General features: G+C 38.2%; 3 protein-coding genes across 3 annotated transcripts in view; 2 read left to right on the top strand and 1 right to left on the bottom strand.

Moving 5' to 3' along the window:
• LOC138016187 (uncharacterized) overlaps positions 1 to 1,036 on the top strand; it is a 3,673-nt gene extending 2,637 nt beyond the window's left edge. The window contains exon 3 of the mRNA XM_068863355.1: positions 78 to 1,036. Within this exon, the coding sequence (XP_068719456.1) occupies positions 78 to 769 (692 nt within the window). The 3' untranslated portion in view covers positions 770 to 1,036. The remainder of the gene's footprint in view (positions 1 to 77) is intronic.
• Positions 1,037 to 3,642: 2,606 nt separating this feature from the next.
• LOC138015488 (solute carrier family 25 member 43-like) lies at positions 3,643 to 11,514 on the top strand. Its single transcript, XM_068862554.1, has 6 exons — positions 3,643 to 4,008; positions 4,553 to 4,799; positions 8,207 to 8,343; positions 9,165 to 9,206; positions 9,741 to 9,875; positions 10,450 to 11,514. Exons 1-6 carry the CDS (start codon positions 3,730 to 3,732, stop codon positions 10,627 to 10,629), a joined length of 1,020 nt encoding a protein of 339 aa, XP_068718655.1. The 5' UTR covers positions 3,643 to 3,729; the 3' UTR covers positions 10,630 to 11,514.
• On the bottom strand, positions 11,512 to 15,598 carry LOC138015489 (ubiquitin-conjugating enzyme E2 A-like). The gene is given in 7 exon segments (XM_068862555.1): positions 11,512 to 12,103; positions 13,619 to 13,648; positions 13,650 to 13,708; positions 14,888 to 14,977; positions 15,114 to 15,139; positions 15,215 to 15,295; positions 15,462 to 15,598. Coding segments are annotated over 7 exon segments (459 nt in total). The 5' UTR covers positions 15,506 to 15,598; the 3' UTR covers positions 11,512 to 11,974.
• Positions 15,599 to 15,929: the final 331 nt, after the last annotated feature.

Genomic DNA, 15,929 nt, shown 5'->3' with positions numbered 1-15,929 from the left:
AGGGAAAAGGACTTTTACCAAAGATAAGAATGTGTGACTCAGCTGTCACAAAGATGATATGTCTCTCCTATTTCCAGGTAATCTGGCCAACTGCATCAGATACTTCCCAACCCAGGCATTGAACTTTGCCTTTAAAGATCAGATCAAGGCTCTCTTTAAACCGAAAAAGAGCGATAGTTATGCAACCAAATTCAGCAAAAACATTGCCTCTGGCGGAGCAGCAGGAGCCATGTCCCTGACTTTTGTTTACTCCCTGGATTACGCACGAACGCGGCTGGCTAATGATGCGAAGTCCGCTGGAAAAGGCAACTCCGAACGTGAATTCAACGGTCTCATTGATGTCTACCGCAAGACCCTGGCGAGTGATGGCATTGTGGGACTGTACAGAGGCTTTGTTATTTCCTGTGTTGGTATTGTTGTTTACCGTGGCTTCTACTTTGGCTTGTATGACACCTTGAAGCCCTTGCTATTGGGCGAAGATGCTTCTTTGGTGCTCTCCTTTATCTTGGGTTATGGAGTGACTGTGGCATCGGGCTTGGCTTCTTATCCAATTGACACTATAAGAAGACGTATGATGATGACGTCTGGACAGGCAGTGAAGTACAAGGGTTCCATTGATTGCACAATACAGATCATGAAGAACGAGGGTCCCATGTCTTTGATGAAGGGTGCTGGAGCTAACATATTGCGTGGAATGGCTGGTGCTGGTGTCTTGGTTGGTTTTGACAAGTTCAAGGCGTTGTACGTGAAGTGGCGATTTGATGACTAGCCGCATTTAAGATTTGCCTCCAACTCGCTCAATTTTCTGACTTGATGTAACATCTCAGAGCCTCGCAAGAAGATGCAAACAAGAAAAACTTAAACAAGACAAAGACCGTGACAATTGCAGGATGAGTGAAATTCTCTTTATGTTGCAGATGAATGCTGCTATTAAAATTATCCTTCTGTGTATCTTGAGTTCTATGTAATTTTTTTTTGTCGGGTTACTAGGGAAACTGAAGGGCATAAACTTCGGGCGGAAGGTCCAGAGTGCCTCGAAACTTCTTGGAATTTTTTTTTGGTGCCAGAGACACCTTTTATAGGAACACGTCCAAGACTTCTCAAATGCAAAACATATTCTGGAAATTCTCGGTAAAGTAAAAATGGTAAGACCACATTTTAGAAATTCCATGAGACAGTTTGGGACTACGTTTTGAGGCTGTCCCCTCACTACAGCTGGTGCTAGACAACCGGCATTTTCCTCTCTAATTCCACTTGGCAATTTCACCCGGGTTCCAATCTCTTTTTGAGCTGGGGACCTTCGCGCTGCCTCGCTCACTGTTCTTCATCGTGCATGATCGTGAGCTCAGTCATCGTCGTCCGTTTGTTTGGTGTCTTTCCGTTGTACAATGCTCATGCCAATCAGAATTTCTCCATATCTTTCTGTATCCTTAATATGAACACTTGAAAGACTTTCCAAAATCATAAAAAACATTAAATTAATGCATAGTGCTGTGGGAGTGCACTCGGCTATCAAACTTCAATGGAGGTCTTAAATCCTTGGCAGGGATACTCATAAAACCAGTACAGACTGTATTCCCTCGTTTAATCAATCTCTTTCTTTAAAGCTATCTTTTAGGCCTGCTGGTTCCTCTCTACTTACACTTTCCCCGAACGATGTTGAAAGATGTTGGATCTTACATGGACTTGTCTTTATTTCGCGGACTAATCAAATTCAGCATTGCACACTCTGATGTCGTGGTCCCGAGAGAAATTACTAAGGACTAATTTCACGCGTATTTTCAAAGTGTTCTCAAAATTCGCGACGAGGGCAGTTTGGAACACTTTGAAAATACAAGTAAAATCAATCCCTAATTGCACGAGGACACATTGAGATTACATGTTTGTTAGATAAAGGGCTATTTATTGAGAGAAGACCGTTCAATGCTACAGCGACAAATGACAATCAACTTAATTGACCAATCGGTTCAATGAACACTTTAATCTTAAAGTTACAGAAAAGACACTTTCATTCGGTTAAAGCTCCATTCAATAAATCGTTGTTGTCAACGTAGGGTGCAGGGATTGCGCATTGGTGAGAGCACTCGCCTCCCACCAATGTGGCCCGGGTTCGGCTCCCAGACTCGGCGTCATATGTGGGTTGAGTTTGTTGGTTCTCTACTCTGCACCGAGAGGTTTTTCTCCGGGTACTCCGGATCCGGTTTTCCCCTCTCCTCAAAAACCAACATTTGATTTGATTTGTGTTAACTCGTTAATTTCAATTTACAGTTTCCCCGCTTAGTTCTCTACTGCGATAGAAGTTTAGACACTTAAATAAAGTTACTTTCCTTTCCTTTCAACAGATAGTGCTTAAAGTGTATTTTAATCATGGACAAAAACCAGTTTAATCGGAGTCAGAATATGGAAGAAGATTCGCTTGCACCTCGCTTGCTCTGGCTAAGCAACTCAGTTAGCCGATGAGGATAAAGTGCCCTCGCGATTAATTTTAAGAAAAAAATGCACTCCGTCTCAGCCAATCAGCATTCAGAAATTCCCCGTATGTGATAAGTGCTTGAAATTCATACTTATTCCAGTTGGCGCGGTATCCTTGTAAGAATTGAGCTTGCAGGAGGATTGTATTGGCTATTCCATAAATTTCTATCTTTAATGTTACTGGCACGATCAGTTGAGGGTTGCCCTTCAGTCATTTGTCGCAATTGTCTGAGACGTGGCCTTTGCACAATCCGATCTTATAGTTCTTTCTAGAATAACTAGCGACACTTATGAGGTAATGGTAATGAATTTATATAGCGCATTTTCTATTGACATATTCAAATGCGCTTTACAAGCAAGGGATCTATGGGTGAGATCGGACATCAGCATTTATAGGCGCCGCTGGCAGCTGCTATCATGATCAGTCCATTAGTGATCTCACCAAGCACATGAATGAATGAAATGAGTCCTGACCACAACACCGGGAGCTCCATGCCCTACTCTTTACGAATAGTGTGTGGGTTCTTTTACGTCCAACTGGGTTATGAACACTGTTTGAAGGGTTGTGAGGCGGGGCCATTTGCGGATGTAATTACGAAGGCAGCCCTTAGTTATTTTTAGACCCTGAGAGTTGGTCCAGCCGGAGTCGAACTCACGACCTCCTGCCGCATGGCAGCCCGATGCTCAACCAACTGAGCCACCGGTGCGCGGTATGAGATAGGTCAACTGTCATTGAGGCTCATTGTGTTTTAGCTACGGCCCGAAACAGCTGCGTGCGTCTGCTTTCTAGTTTGAGCGCTGATCGTGCTAGGTTTGGCTGACCGTAGTTCCACTGAGAATGCCTCAGTGAACGTTGTTTGATCTGTCCTAAAAGTGGTGTGTTTATGCTTATCAGTTGATCCAACGTTATGAATAGATGGTCACACAGCTTTGCAGTCTTTAGTGTTAAATGTTTATTATTCAATTGTTGTTTACTTGCTATGTGTAGTATAGCTAGATTTTATTGCAATTAGGTGGTCATTTTAAATTTTAAAGTCATAATTTTAATATAGTGGAAGCTTCATTCAAGGGACATCCTCTCGGCCAGGGCAGGTGTCCCCGGTTCCCATCTCTCTCCAATTCTAGTTCGCAAAGGTTTGAGGGAATCTGAGCTCTAGTTACCATTGTCTCACGCCACTAATAAACAAATATGGCCGCTAAGTTGATAGGTTTTCGCGATCGCAAAATGCTAAAGTATTTCACGTCTTCGTAAAAATAATGGTAAAACCTGCAGAGGATGAAAGACTCACACTTCTACAGAGCCTCATATGTGGTGGAATTGCTGGTGTTCTCTCAAGAACTGTGACATCACCTCTCGAAGTCATTAAGGTTTTGGCTCAGGTTGGAACTCCAGAGCTGCGCTGTGGTTTTATCAAATCGTTTAAAAGCGTTTATCAGAGTGAGGGGATAAAGGCATTCTGGAAGGGTAATGGTATATCATGTTTTCGGCTAGTTCCTTACAGTGCTATTCAGCTGGCAGCCTTCCATAAGTTGCTGGTAAGCCAAACATTGTTCATTTTTCAAAGCGCTAAGCGGCAGTTTAATTTCTTGTATAAATTTGGACAATCCTACAAGCACCTGTTCCCAAAGAATTAGCAAAGTAGTCCTGGCGTAATGTGCTGATCTGATCTCTGTGGTTGTCACGGCTAGAATGAGTTATTAACACTGAAATGTAAGGTTTGGTATCTACATCTTATAGCCATCTACATATTCCAGCCAGAAATTCTACCGATTTTTTTGCAGTCCATATAGACTTTTAAAATAAAACCGCTAAGAAGAATAAACAAAGCACTACAGTCCCAAAGGCCGTCTATTGTTATCTCTATTGTTTTCATGAAACAAAGGACCGTATGCATATTAAATGCAGTAGGGACCTGTGCGGAAATCTTGCCCAGCACTTTCTCCTCAGTTATTTTAAGATCCTGAGTGTTGGGTCAGCCGGGGTTCGAACCCGCGTGACAGGCGCATGCTCAACCAACTGAGCCACTGGTGCGCGGCACGATAATATATTATTTATTATTCGCATGCTCTTTATTTCTAGGAAATTCTAGAAGACCCACACATGCCGGCAAATTTCAGTGGTAAAACAGGGATACTGGCAGGATCAGGAAGTGCCTTGATTGCTTCGCTTTTAGTTTACCCAGCTGATATGCTTAAAACTAGACTCATTGTTCAAAATGTAGAACCTTCAAAATTGCATTATCGTGGTATTGTGCACGGCTTCAGGGAGATCTGGAAGGCTGAAGGATTTTTTGCATTTTACAAAGGCTTGTTACCAACATTTCTTGGTAAGTACTTACTGCTAAGTAATGAACCGTATAAGGTGCATAGCAATTTCTTTTCTTTTGCGGCAATGGTGCTTTCCCCACATAAGAATGTTATCATTTTTACACAGAGAATGCATAAACCTACAGGAAGGCCGTTAACGTAATAAAAGTCATTTACAGCCCATTTTGAAAGGGTGGTTTTTTTTGTTAAAAGATTTGACCAATCACAAGAGTAAACAAAAGTTAAGAAACGTTTACAATTTTACATGTTCCCCACATACGATTTCTGTGGTATTCAAACTGAGACCAGATTAGATGGTTGGAAAGTAAGGATGAATATAATACTGCTTTATGAAGTTTTGTTAACTCAAATTGCTGTTTAATTAACCCTTTAACTCCCAGTGGCCACATATAGATTTTACTCTGTCTAATGCCAGATGATTTTACTAGTCAACGTGGGGCCCCTCAGGGCCTTACAGGGTCACGTGGATGTAGAGGTTGTTAACCCATTGACTCCTGAACTGCCCCCGCCCCACCCCCCTGGTGTTAGACAGAGTAAAATTTATTACGTCTCACTCCTAGAAGTCAATGGGTTAAGCCAATCAGAAGTAAGTACAGACAATAGAAAAGTTATCACCTTTTTGCATTCCAATTGAATTCCAACATGTTCATTGCCGTTGTTGCTATTGTTCTTATCTGGACCGTTTCTTAAAACTCTCAATTTGGGAATGACAGTGGATGGCAACCATGTTGATGTTGAAAAAGGTTTCCAACTGCAATGACAGGTGTACAAAACCAATTGTACTCAGAATGCTTAAACACTGTGGTGTTCAAGAATGGTTCATAGTGTCATCAGAGTACCACTCCTTGGTTCGCTCTATCAGTTGGTGCGCATCTGTAGTCTTTGCCAGCCTCACCCTCTTCATGTACCTCTCTAATGTCCTGGAGAAAGTTCAGAACAGGACCGTGGTAATTCTGTTTCCTAAGAGAAGCTACGAAGAGAGGGCCAGTTTACAAGTTTAATAATAATAATAATAATAATAATAATAATAATATAATTCATTTCTATAGCACTATTAATACTAATTATTCATAGCGCTTTACAATTTTAAACCTTATATACTAACTCTAAAACAATTTTTACAATTTCATTCTACTAATCTAATTTCTATAAATATATATAATTAAAAAATATTTACAAATTACATCTTACACTACAAAAAATAGGAAACAAAAGAAAATACATAAAAGTATGCAAGATAATAAAGCAAATGCCCATCTAAAGATAAGCCATTTTAAAAAGAATCGTCTTCAGTCCTGATTTAAATGCTTGTAAATTTGACGACATGCGCAACTGAAAAGGCAGTTCATTCCATAGCTGTATCACCATTGGTAACAGTTCTGGATTTAGGAACACTAAGCCAATGTTTAGACTGAGATCTAAGATTGCGGGTATGCAGAGCCTTATTAAGTAGCTCAGATAGGTATTCAGGAGATAAATCATTAAGTGCTTTGTAAGTCAGCAGTAGCACTTTAAACCTTATATGATAGGAAACAGGGAGCCAATGTAGTCTAACTAGAACAGGAGTTATATGATCATAAATTATGTGCAAGTAAAAGTTATAATACAAGCTGCAGTATTTAGTATTTTGGAAGTCCAATAAGTAAAGCATTACAATAGTCCAGCTTTGATGAAACAAATGCATGGACTAATGTCTCAGTAGAATTTTCATCTACTGTAGATATTTTCTAATCTTACTAATATTTCTAAGATGGTAATGAGATGATTTGCATAATTTGCTTACATGTTCCCCGAAAGAAAGAGTTTGATCAAACAAAACACCGAGATTGCGTACAGTAGTGCTCTGCTCTATACACTCACTACCAATCTGAACGTTGCTGAGACAGGGTCTTGGACGGTATTTAGAGCTAAATACAATGAGTTCTGTTTTATCATCATTCAACTTTAACTTGTTTGAAATCATCCACCTGTCAATTTCCTCTACACAGTGTAAGTTAATGTAAGTTTAAGAGCATCAGTCAAGGAAATCCCTTACATCCTCTTATGAACAGGAGAATTACACATCATAGTGCCACAATATGGGCACAAAGAGCTATCAAGCACCTGCAAATGCACAGTGCTTTGGGAGCACTGTTAGCACCAAGACCTGCTTGGCTAAGAAAACATAGGATTTGTGAAGTGTTTTTATTGTTGAAGCTGATTTTCCTGCAATTTAGTCACAATTCTCAATTTTGTGATTTATTAGTCATTGTTAAGTGTGTGGCATCATCAGTTTTTTAACAAAAACTTGAATATCTCTGGAACAAGAGAAGGTATTCCAAAATAGAAAACACCATTCTTCGTCATTTTGAAAGGTCTTTAAAATAACCAACATTTTTTTTTTACTTCATAGGCCCTTTAACTAACTCTAACCCATTGAATCCTGGGAGGGAGACTTAAGTAACAGCTTTTACTCTGTCTTACGCCAGACAATAATTATTATTTTACTCATCAACTGGGGGTATCCTAGGGCACCTTCAGGAGGGGTCAATGGGGTCAAACTTTTTCCCTCTTGAAGTCAATAATATATTACATGTACTTTGTACTTTTGTGAGCAAACTCGTATGATAATGAACCAATATGACGACAATGACATCAGCAAAGATTATCTCTTATTGGTGTGGTGGTTAGTTATTACCAGTATGCATCTTGATCTTGGCAATTGTGTTGGGTTTTAAGGCCAGTCATTCCCTGGTGGGATTTATCCCTAGCATCACATCTATGACAGTCAGGCCATGTTTGGGATGCTATAATGCTACCTTGCACCCTAATATAACAAAAAGCTAACTAAAGTTACTAAAATGTTAGTTTTACATTGAGGTTAGTGATATGGTGTGTTGAGGTTTATTTGATCAATCGTTTACAGATTTAGATTCATTAATAACAACAACAACAAATAGTAATAATAATAATAATAATAATAATAATAATAGTAGGAACATTATTTTCACACGATAACGCTTAAAACTGAAAAAAAAACCTTTGGGGTCATGCACAAATGAAATCAAATTAAATTGATACATATCAAATCACATTGGTTTTTGAGGAGTGGAGTAAACTGGAGTACCCAGAGAAACCTCTTGGAGCAGAGAAGAGAAGCAACCAACTCAAGCCACATGTGGTGCCGGATCTGGGAATCGGGCCACATTGGTGGGAGGCGAGCACTCTCACCACCTCATTAACTTTGTCCTTCTAAAGAGTATGAAGTGTCTGAAAGATACCGTGTGCAAAGAAATTTGATGAGTCTGCAAAACTCGACAATTGTAACCCGTGAAACCCCAGAAGAACTTCAATCAACATGCTCAAAGCCCACATCAACCAAAAATCGCTTGACGACTTATTACATGGTACATTTCATTATTTTCAGGTGTGGTACCCTTTGCTGGAGGATCATATTTAGCCTACAGTATAATAGACAATTCAGTGATTGCTAATCCACTTGGAGGCCAAGTCACACCTGTTTACATGTTTGTTAGTGGATGTCTAGCTGCAGCTGTTGCCAAGGTTATTCAAATTACTTCAGTGGAATAATGAAATTTCTGTCAAAATGAAATAAATATTGAGGGTAATTTTTTTTGCAAGATATTTAGCATCAGTTGTTTGTTATTATCCTTGGCTAGTGCAGACATGAAATGCAGTTTGTTAGCGACCTATTAACAAAGAATAGTTGCAGGGGAGTTTTTAATTGTCAGTTTTAGTTTACTAATAAACCTTGAAATTACTTTTTAAAATATTGTTTCAGCAGGTGAAATAAGGGAGGTACAGGTCACAAGTCATTATTTTACCAAATTCAAAAAGTATCCTAAACATTAAAGCTAAACTTAGGTCTAATTAGGTATAAACAAAAGTTTTTAGGCATAATTTTAGCATTGCTAAATGGTTAGGCTGTTTCTGTATTGGTAAAACAATGACCTGTAACCTGTACACATATCCTGAGAAAGATGTTCGCTATTGACTGATATCTCAACAACCTTAGCAGATGTTACTTTCAGAGAGAAGACTGAAGTGTTAAAGATTACCACTTGTCTTACCACTTTGTTATTAATATTACCAGTATTGTTTTCACCAAATTACTGCTGTACATATATTTTTTTAGCCTGCGAATGCAGTCACCTCTCATCACTCACCACCACTGGGACATTGCGCAACCTAGTGGCGGTTGTATTCGCAGCCTAATATTAGAAATCCTTGATGAGATTAAACAAAGAATGACAAGTACTAAAAATCATCATTATCTTGATTTTTATGGCATTTTTGCTACTTAACAGTGCATTGCATCTTATGTCATTTCATTGCATTAAATTAATTAATCTCTTTTTAAACAGACATTGTCATTTCCCTTTGATACAATCCGGAAGAAAATGCAGGTCAGTTAGCAAGGTGAAAAAAACTATAGCAGAATCTGTACATTTGTTTCTTACACCCATCCCCTCTTCCAGAACAACATAGACATTCTCCCTTATTTCAATATTATTATTTTTTCCTAAGATTAGACAAGGTGTGTTTTGTGGCGTCATTGCCATCCCGAAGCCTACCGGTAGTTACATTCATTTGGTTGATAGTATCCTGGCACTTGTGGATTTTAACCATGTTGTGTGTAGTTTAAGTTACTGCCTTCACACAATAGATTTATAAAAGGGGTAGTGCAGTGTATTTTGGTAGCAAACATGTACCATCAGAACAATAATAATCATTATTGCACTTTCACAAGATGCAAAACATTAGCATAATTATGATACATTTTACAGAGTTGACAGCTACGATAAATAACAGTATGATTCAATAGCAGCTCTATTCTCACCTATTGTCATTTGATCACAAAAATTCCTGGGATTATTTTCTCTGCAGATTGGCATTTTTAAATACTACTTGTTCAAAGTTCATTGTTTGCTTTCTATCAGGCAAGGAGCAGAACTCTTCCGAATCATGGTGGAGTTGACATTGACTTCAAAGGTATGACCAGTGCCTTCATTCAAACTGTCAAAATAAACAAGGTCACTGGCTTGTGGAGGGGTTTAACAGCAACTGTTTTAAAGGTAAGGCTATTTTCTTGTTTACCACTCCACCTTTTTTCCCACAAGGTTGGCAAGATTTTGTTTAATTAATTAACCGTAGATCTTTGAACTAAGCAACAAAATCCCTAAACTAAAATAACCTAATTTTAGCAGGCCGTGGTGTAGAATATGGTGGATTAAATCGGCCAATCATAGTGTGATCACCATCCAGTGTTCTTGTGAGGCTCAAAATTAATGAAAGGGAATTTGTCCCTGCATTTTCTTATCTACCCTTTTTGTTGGCTGAACATCGTGTACAGTACAGTGTGGTTCTGCTTAATAAACAATAGTCACCATGGAGGCAGTCCAAAACAAGCGTTAATGAGCCTGTGGAACTCAGTTTTTTCATGGAATGATAATTAACAATTATTCACCAAAGGCTAGGTTTGTCTCGATTCTTATTCACTGATATTCACTGAGCCTAAATGTATAATTACTGTTTAGTATAAGTACATACTTAGGTGTAGACTTCCTGCTAACTCCATCATCCCAATGTTGATCAGCAAGCTGTGTCTTGTTAAATATATAATTTTTTTCTTGGTTTATTTTTGCACAGATTGTTCCAAATGCCGGGATCATGTTTCTGTCATTTGAATACAGCAAGAGAATTTTTCTATTTTACAATGGTTACACCAAGTCACCCTTTTCAAACATCCCAAAGTCAAATGTGGATCAGAGCATGTCGCCAAATGAACTTAGCTATCATCACTCCAAGAGGAACAGTTACAAAAGATGACCACCAATCTTCATAGCTCTGTTTTTGGCAAAATTATGTGGAACTTGAATTATGACCAAAAGAAAAGGCAAGCTCTTTTCAAGACTCATGCAATTATTTGGCAAGACTGTGGTCCAAAAGTGTATAGCCCCTTACCATCATATCATTGAAGATGTTACAGCAAGGTCACAGCTTCTAGAACTTGTATTATACTTTAGATTAGAAGTACTTAGGCACTGCCAACGGGGGTAGAGATGGCAATGCCAAGTTAAAAAAAAAAAAAAAAACACACTTCAACAAAATTTCCCTTAGTCAGTTCTGCCATGACTTTGCTCTAAAGGGAAAAAAATGTGATCATCTCCTTGATGAGCAAGTTGAGCTCTTGAAAGAAAGTTAATGCAAAATAATATTACATGTCTATTGACATGATCCAAGATATATAATATAGACTTCTTAAAAAAAACAAAACCATTAGTGAGCAGCTATAGAAAGGGTCTTTGTCATTAAAAATTTTCCAAACATACTGAAAATTAATTGAAACGTTACTGTTATTGTTGTGGAAATCTGTGGTGCCTTATATTCCATGGCCAAGTTGTTTGATGAGCACTTGTTATACAGTAGTTTGATACCATAACAACAACTTGTTCCAAAAAGTACATTTAACAGACAGTGTACTAAGCTGCTGTTCTTAGCCACCAAAAATAGCTAATATTGTAAAAATAATACAAGTTTAACAACAATAATAATTGTATTTTTACCAAAGGATCAATAAATTATTATCGATCTTTGGACAAAGAGCTCTCAGCTGAGGTGGTCCAACCGGTTGTGGAGTACCCAGACAAAAATAACTACCTAGCCTGCAAATATTGAACCACCCTTAAGTAAAACATCAAAACAAATACATTCATTGTTTGAGTGATTACTTTATTTTTTTCTGTATGTACACTTACATCCATCATGTACATGTTACAGTATTTTAAACAAATCCATAATAAGGCACATAACCACATCAAAACAAAAGCAAGCACTCAAGTTCACAAGAATAATGCAAAACACCAAAGAGTTAAAAATTCCTATACAAAAATTAGTCTGGATAGTCCTAGTTTATTCCAAAATTTACATTAACTTGACACCTACATACACCGTAACAGCTCTACTCATTAACACATCACAATATTCGTCACAACTGTATAAAAATAACGACAGTTGCATCTTCCCTAAGACCCTCTGCCATAAACTGTGCCCTAATTGCAAGGCTTGTGAAAAGACAAATAAACCAGTGGAATGGCAAGGTGGAAAAGAAAAAAAAAAAGAAATCCAGAAATCAAAGCTGCCTTTCACGACCTTTACAAGCATGTTTAGGACATCAGTTGTTGAGCCAACTCTGCTCCACAATTGCGATTACTTTCTTTTCATATTCTCGCTTGTTTTCTTGATAAAGCTGGGCTGCTAAGCTGTTAGCTGGACTATTGGGGTTCGGTTCATCTAGTAGAGACTGCAAGACAACAACTGCATGTCAGATGGCTGGATGATCTTGTTTCAATCAAATATGCCAATCTACGTGAACCCAATGACCCCTGGGAGTGAGACTTAAGGGACAGTGCCTACTAATTCAAAGATATTTTTGACCCGGTTTATAATCATGCAGGAAATGTACCGTAGATCTTAACAAGTGTTACTGAAATCCAACAAGAAAATTGAGGGTAACCACGCATTTTTCAAAGATAATTCATGAATAATATTTGTAAAAAGCTTTAAAATACAAAGAAATGTATGGCATTCTTTCTGAAATTGAAGCTTAATTATCTCTCAAAAATGCATGGTTACCCCCAATTTTATTTTTGGATACCAAGGGTATTTACTAAGATCTACTTTCTCCCTATAGTTTTAAAATGCGCAAAGATATCCCTGTATTAGTAAGCATCACCGATAGGAAACCTGAGAGTCTTGAGATGCGCAGAACGTATGTGCAATAACAATAGTAGGCACCCTCCTTAACAGATTTTTACTCTGTCTGATGCCAGACATTTTTACTTGTCAACTGGGGGCGCCCTTGGAATTAATTTTGAGGTGTCAGTGCTTTAAGATACTATCTACACAATATTTGGCCCATTAAGCTGGCTATACATTCTATAGTAAGGCCAACTGCTCTTTGCCTCTTAATTCAATAATTCCAGGTAGCAGTCTACTTAACCCCAGAGACTTTGAGATAAGTGAATGAATGATGCTCTGGCCTTGAACACTTCAGCAACCTCAAGGGACCCAAAGCTTTCCCTACTTCATACAACCTGCCCCTTTTCTTTGTATTTGCCCACTATCAGTATCAGTCAGCAGATAATCCCATCAGGTATCATTTTGAAGACTTAACACAAACTTGTTTGGTTCATCCACACCCTTGAGGGTGGTTTCATCAAAGAATGTTATACAGAATGTTTGGCCTTGTGGCAAAACAGTAAGGAGCACCCACATTACCATTTTTATTAAATAAACATTTTAGTAAAATATTAATGTTTTTGGTCCATGATGTTCATGAATTCTAGTATAAATTATAAAACTTGGTTATTGTTTTTTCTTTAATTAATATTGCATGTGGAAACAAACCCTGTTTGTACCTTGCAGTCATACTTGCTCAGTACAATGTACATATAATCCTGGACAATAAGCACAAGGGGTTTCAAAGGTAATGCATGGAGCACATAACGCCCCCCCCCCCCCACCCCAACAATTTTGATTTGAATTCTGGAAACATTCAGAAATGCTGCAGTTGGCATCAACATTTCTTGGGGTGGTGGGCACTTCAGAGGCTGCTATAAGCAAGGAGAATTACAAAAATGTAAGGTACTCCTGTGCTTAAAGCGATTTTTTCGCTCATTATTGAAAGTGTCCCAAGAAATTTAGCCACAAAAAAGTGGACAAATTATTGTATATGTAACAGAGGTTACAAAGAAACATTCTTACATTCCTAAGCAATGTGTACGTCAACAGCATGCAAGTTATTGTAAAAACTAACCTGTATTGATGTGAGAATTGAAGACACATATATGTAGGACTCTCCAACGATTTTGAAGAATATCTAGACAAATGCCACCATCAGCATAAACTGCAAAGAGAGGCAACCCACAGCATGAGTAACTGAGTCTCATTAGATGATGAAAAATATCACAACACAAAAGCAATAGAATATTTTTTCGGACAGAAATATGCAATAATCAATGATAAATTATAGTTATTCAAATCTATCTTTAACTCATTGTATATTTAATATTATTTTTTTCCATTTTTCACAGCTTGAATGGTTAACTTGATGCATGGGAGCTCTTTCGCCAGTTATTACTAATGTTAACACGACTGTGCCATGCCGTTGGGTCGGCACTGTTGCTTTCATAACCAATTACATGTAACTAACTACACAGTAGTTTAATTTTTTTTAATCACTGCTCTCAGTCACTGAGGCTGAGGGTCACAGCATGTGTTGCAATCAGTGGTTTTTTAATCCGATATGTGAATGTTTCAAACAGTATGCCAGTAACATTGCCAGCTATTGCAGAAAACATAACTGGCTGTGGTGACAACTGAAATCACTGTTAAAAAAAGTTGACCTTCAGTGTACACATGTTGATAAAAGGCAATCACATATTCAACGATTTGAATAGATGATTGTGTGATGCTGTTCTAGTCAAAGCTCACAGATAACTCTTCCTTAGTAAAGAATCTCACTAGATTCAGCTAGATCTTGGAGGATAGTACAGCCATCAGTTAAAATCCCATCTGGGACCCAGAATTTCCCTAAAATTAATAATAGTTCATTTGGACATGAAAAATTCACCCAATCTTTAAAGTGTGAACTACAGATAAGAATAACTTGCTTTAGAGTGAAGAGGGGTTGCTCTTTATGGGATAGTGATGATCCAGGTGAATATGATGTAAGTCCAAGACATTTAAAGTTGAAAACTCTCAAGACATATAATACAGCATATTCTAAAGAAACTAAAATTTGACGTAACATCTCAGTGTTAATACAAAAACCCGCTGTTAATCTGACTTATTACTGCAATCATCCTGTTTACTGAATAAATATGACGGGAGTTTTGAGTTACTGTCTGCAATAATAATAACCAATAATTATTATAAAAACTGCAACACACGCATTACTGGAGGTAGGCTTATTATTCTTCCTCCCCATTTTCCCTTTATAAACAATAACCGAAAGAAAAATAATTATCATGAGCAGAGAGGTCATTGCTTTGTTTTTCATTTTTCCAAATGCAGCTAGACTTACCATTTGGATGAAACATTTTTGATATAAACCTAACCGTTGGCGGTTTATTCGGATATTCTTCTGTAAATTCCATCTGTAATTTAAACGTCCCTGTTGTAATAAACAAGAATTTAGTCAATTAAAACGTTTGTTTAGTACCACCAGAGCAGATATTTAGACACCCTAATAACACAAGAAGGACTTTTAGAGTAATTAATAAAGTTACAACTTGCTGTGTTGAACTCACCGTCCTCAAATGGTGTGTCTTGAGGCCTGTGTCGAGAAAGTTGATGGTTAGAAGATGTCTTTAGTTTCAGAATTTCACCTTACGCTAAGCTTTCTACTCACCCGAATATAACAGCATTCCATATCATAATATTATTTTCAGACGGAGCACCACTTACTCCGGCTGGGGGATCTTCTTGCAGCCTAAAAATTAATGAAAACCTAACATTCAAACACCGACACAAAATGTCCAACAACAGATACAGCTAAGAGGCTTTTGATATAACGTGTGTTTAGGTCGCCTCCGTAATGCTACATTTTCAACACTTAAGTCAGCAATCCATCTAAATGAAAAAGGTCAAAACCTTACCTTTTAAAATCTCTCATTAAGCGTCTTCTAGCCGGAGTAGACATGACGAAATTTTCGTGTTGAGAAACAACACAAATTCTCTGACAACACTACGAATTTCGATCGAAGTAACACGACGTGACGTCACTTGCGGTGTCATCGTCTGATGATGCAATCCTGCCCGCTGACCGAGAAAAGGGGAAGTTTAAAGATACGTATTTAGCCTTTGTGGCAAGCGCAGCAGCAATAAGATGGAAAATGAAAGAGGACCGGGGCCATTTCACACTAGCTCTGCTTCACTCTTAACGTTCTCACTTAGCACTTGCTTCGCAGGCTAGAGAAAATATCCCTCGTTGTATCTTTTTGTTCGGGAATTACGAAGGTATCCGTCTCCAGGCAAAGAGATATCAGGGCTAGTGCTATGGTCAGACTCGCCTTCTCCGGCCTTCCACCAATGCGACCCCTTGGGGTACAGGGATGGCGCAGTGG

This window comes from Montipora capricornis, chromosome 9, assembly GCF_036669925.1.
Source record: "Montipora capricornis isolate CH-2021 chromosome 9, ASM3666992v2, whole genome shotgun sequence".
NCBI lineage: Eukaryota > Metazoa > Cnidaria > Anthozoa > Scleractinia > Acroporidae > Montipora > Montipora capricornis.
Note: the sequence above shows the minus strand (reverse complement) of the source record. Positions and strands in the feature narration are given on the sequence as shown.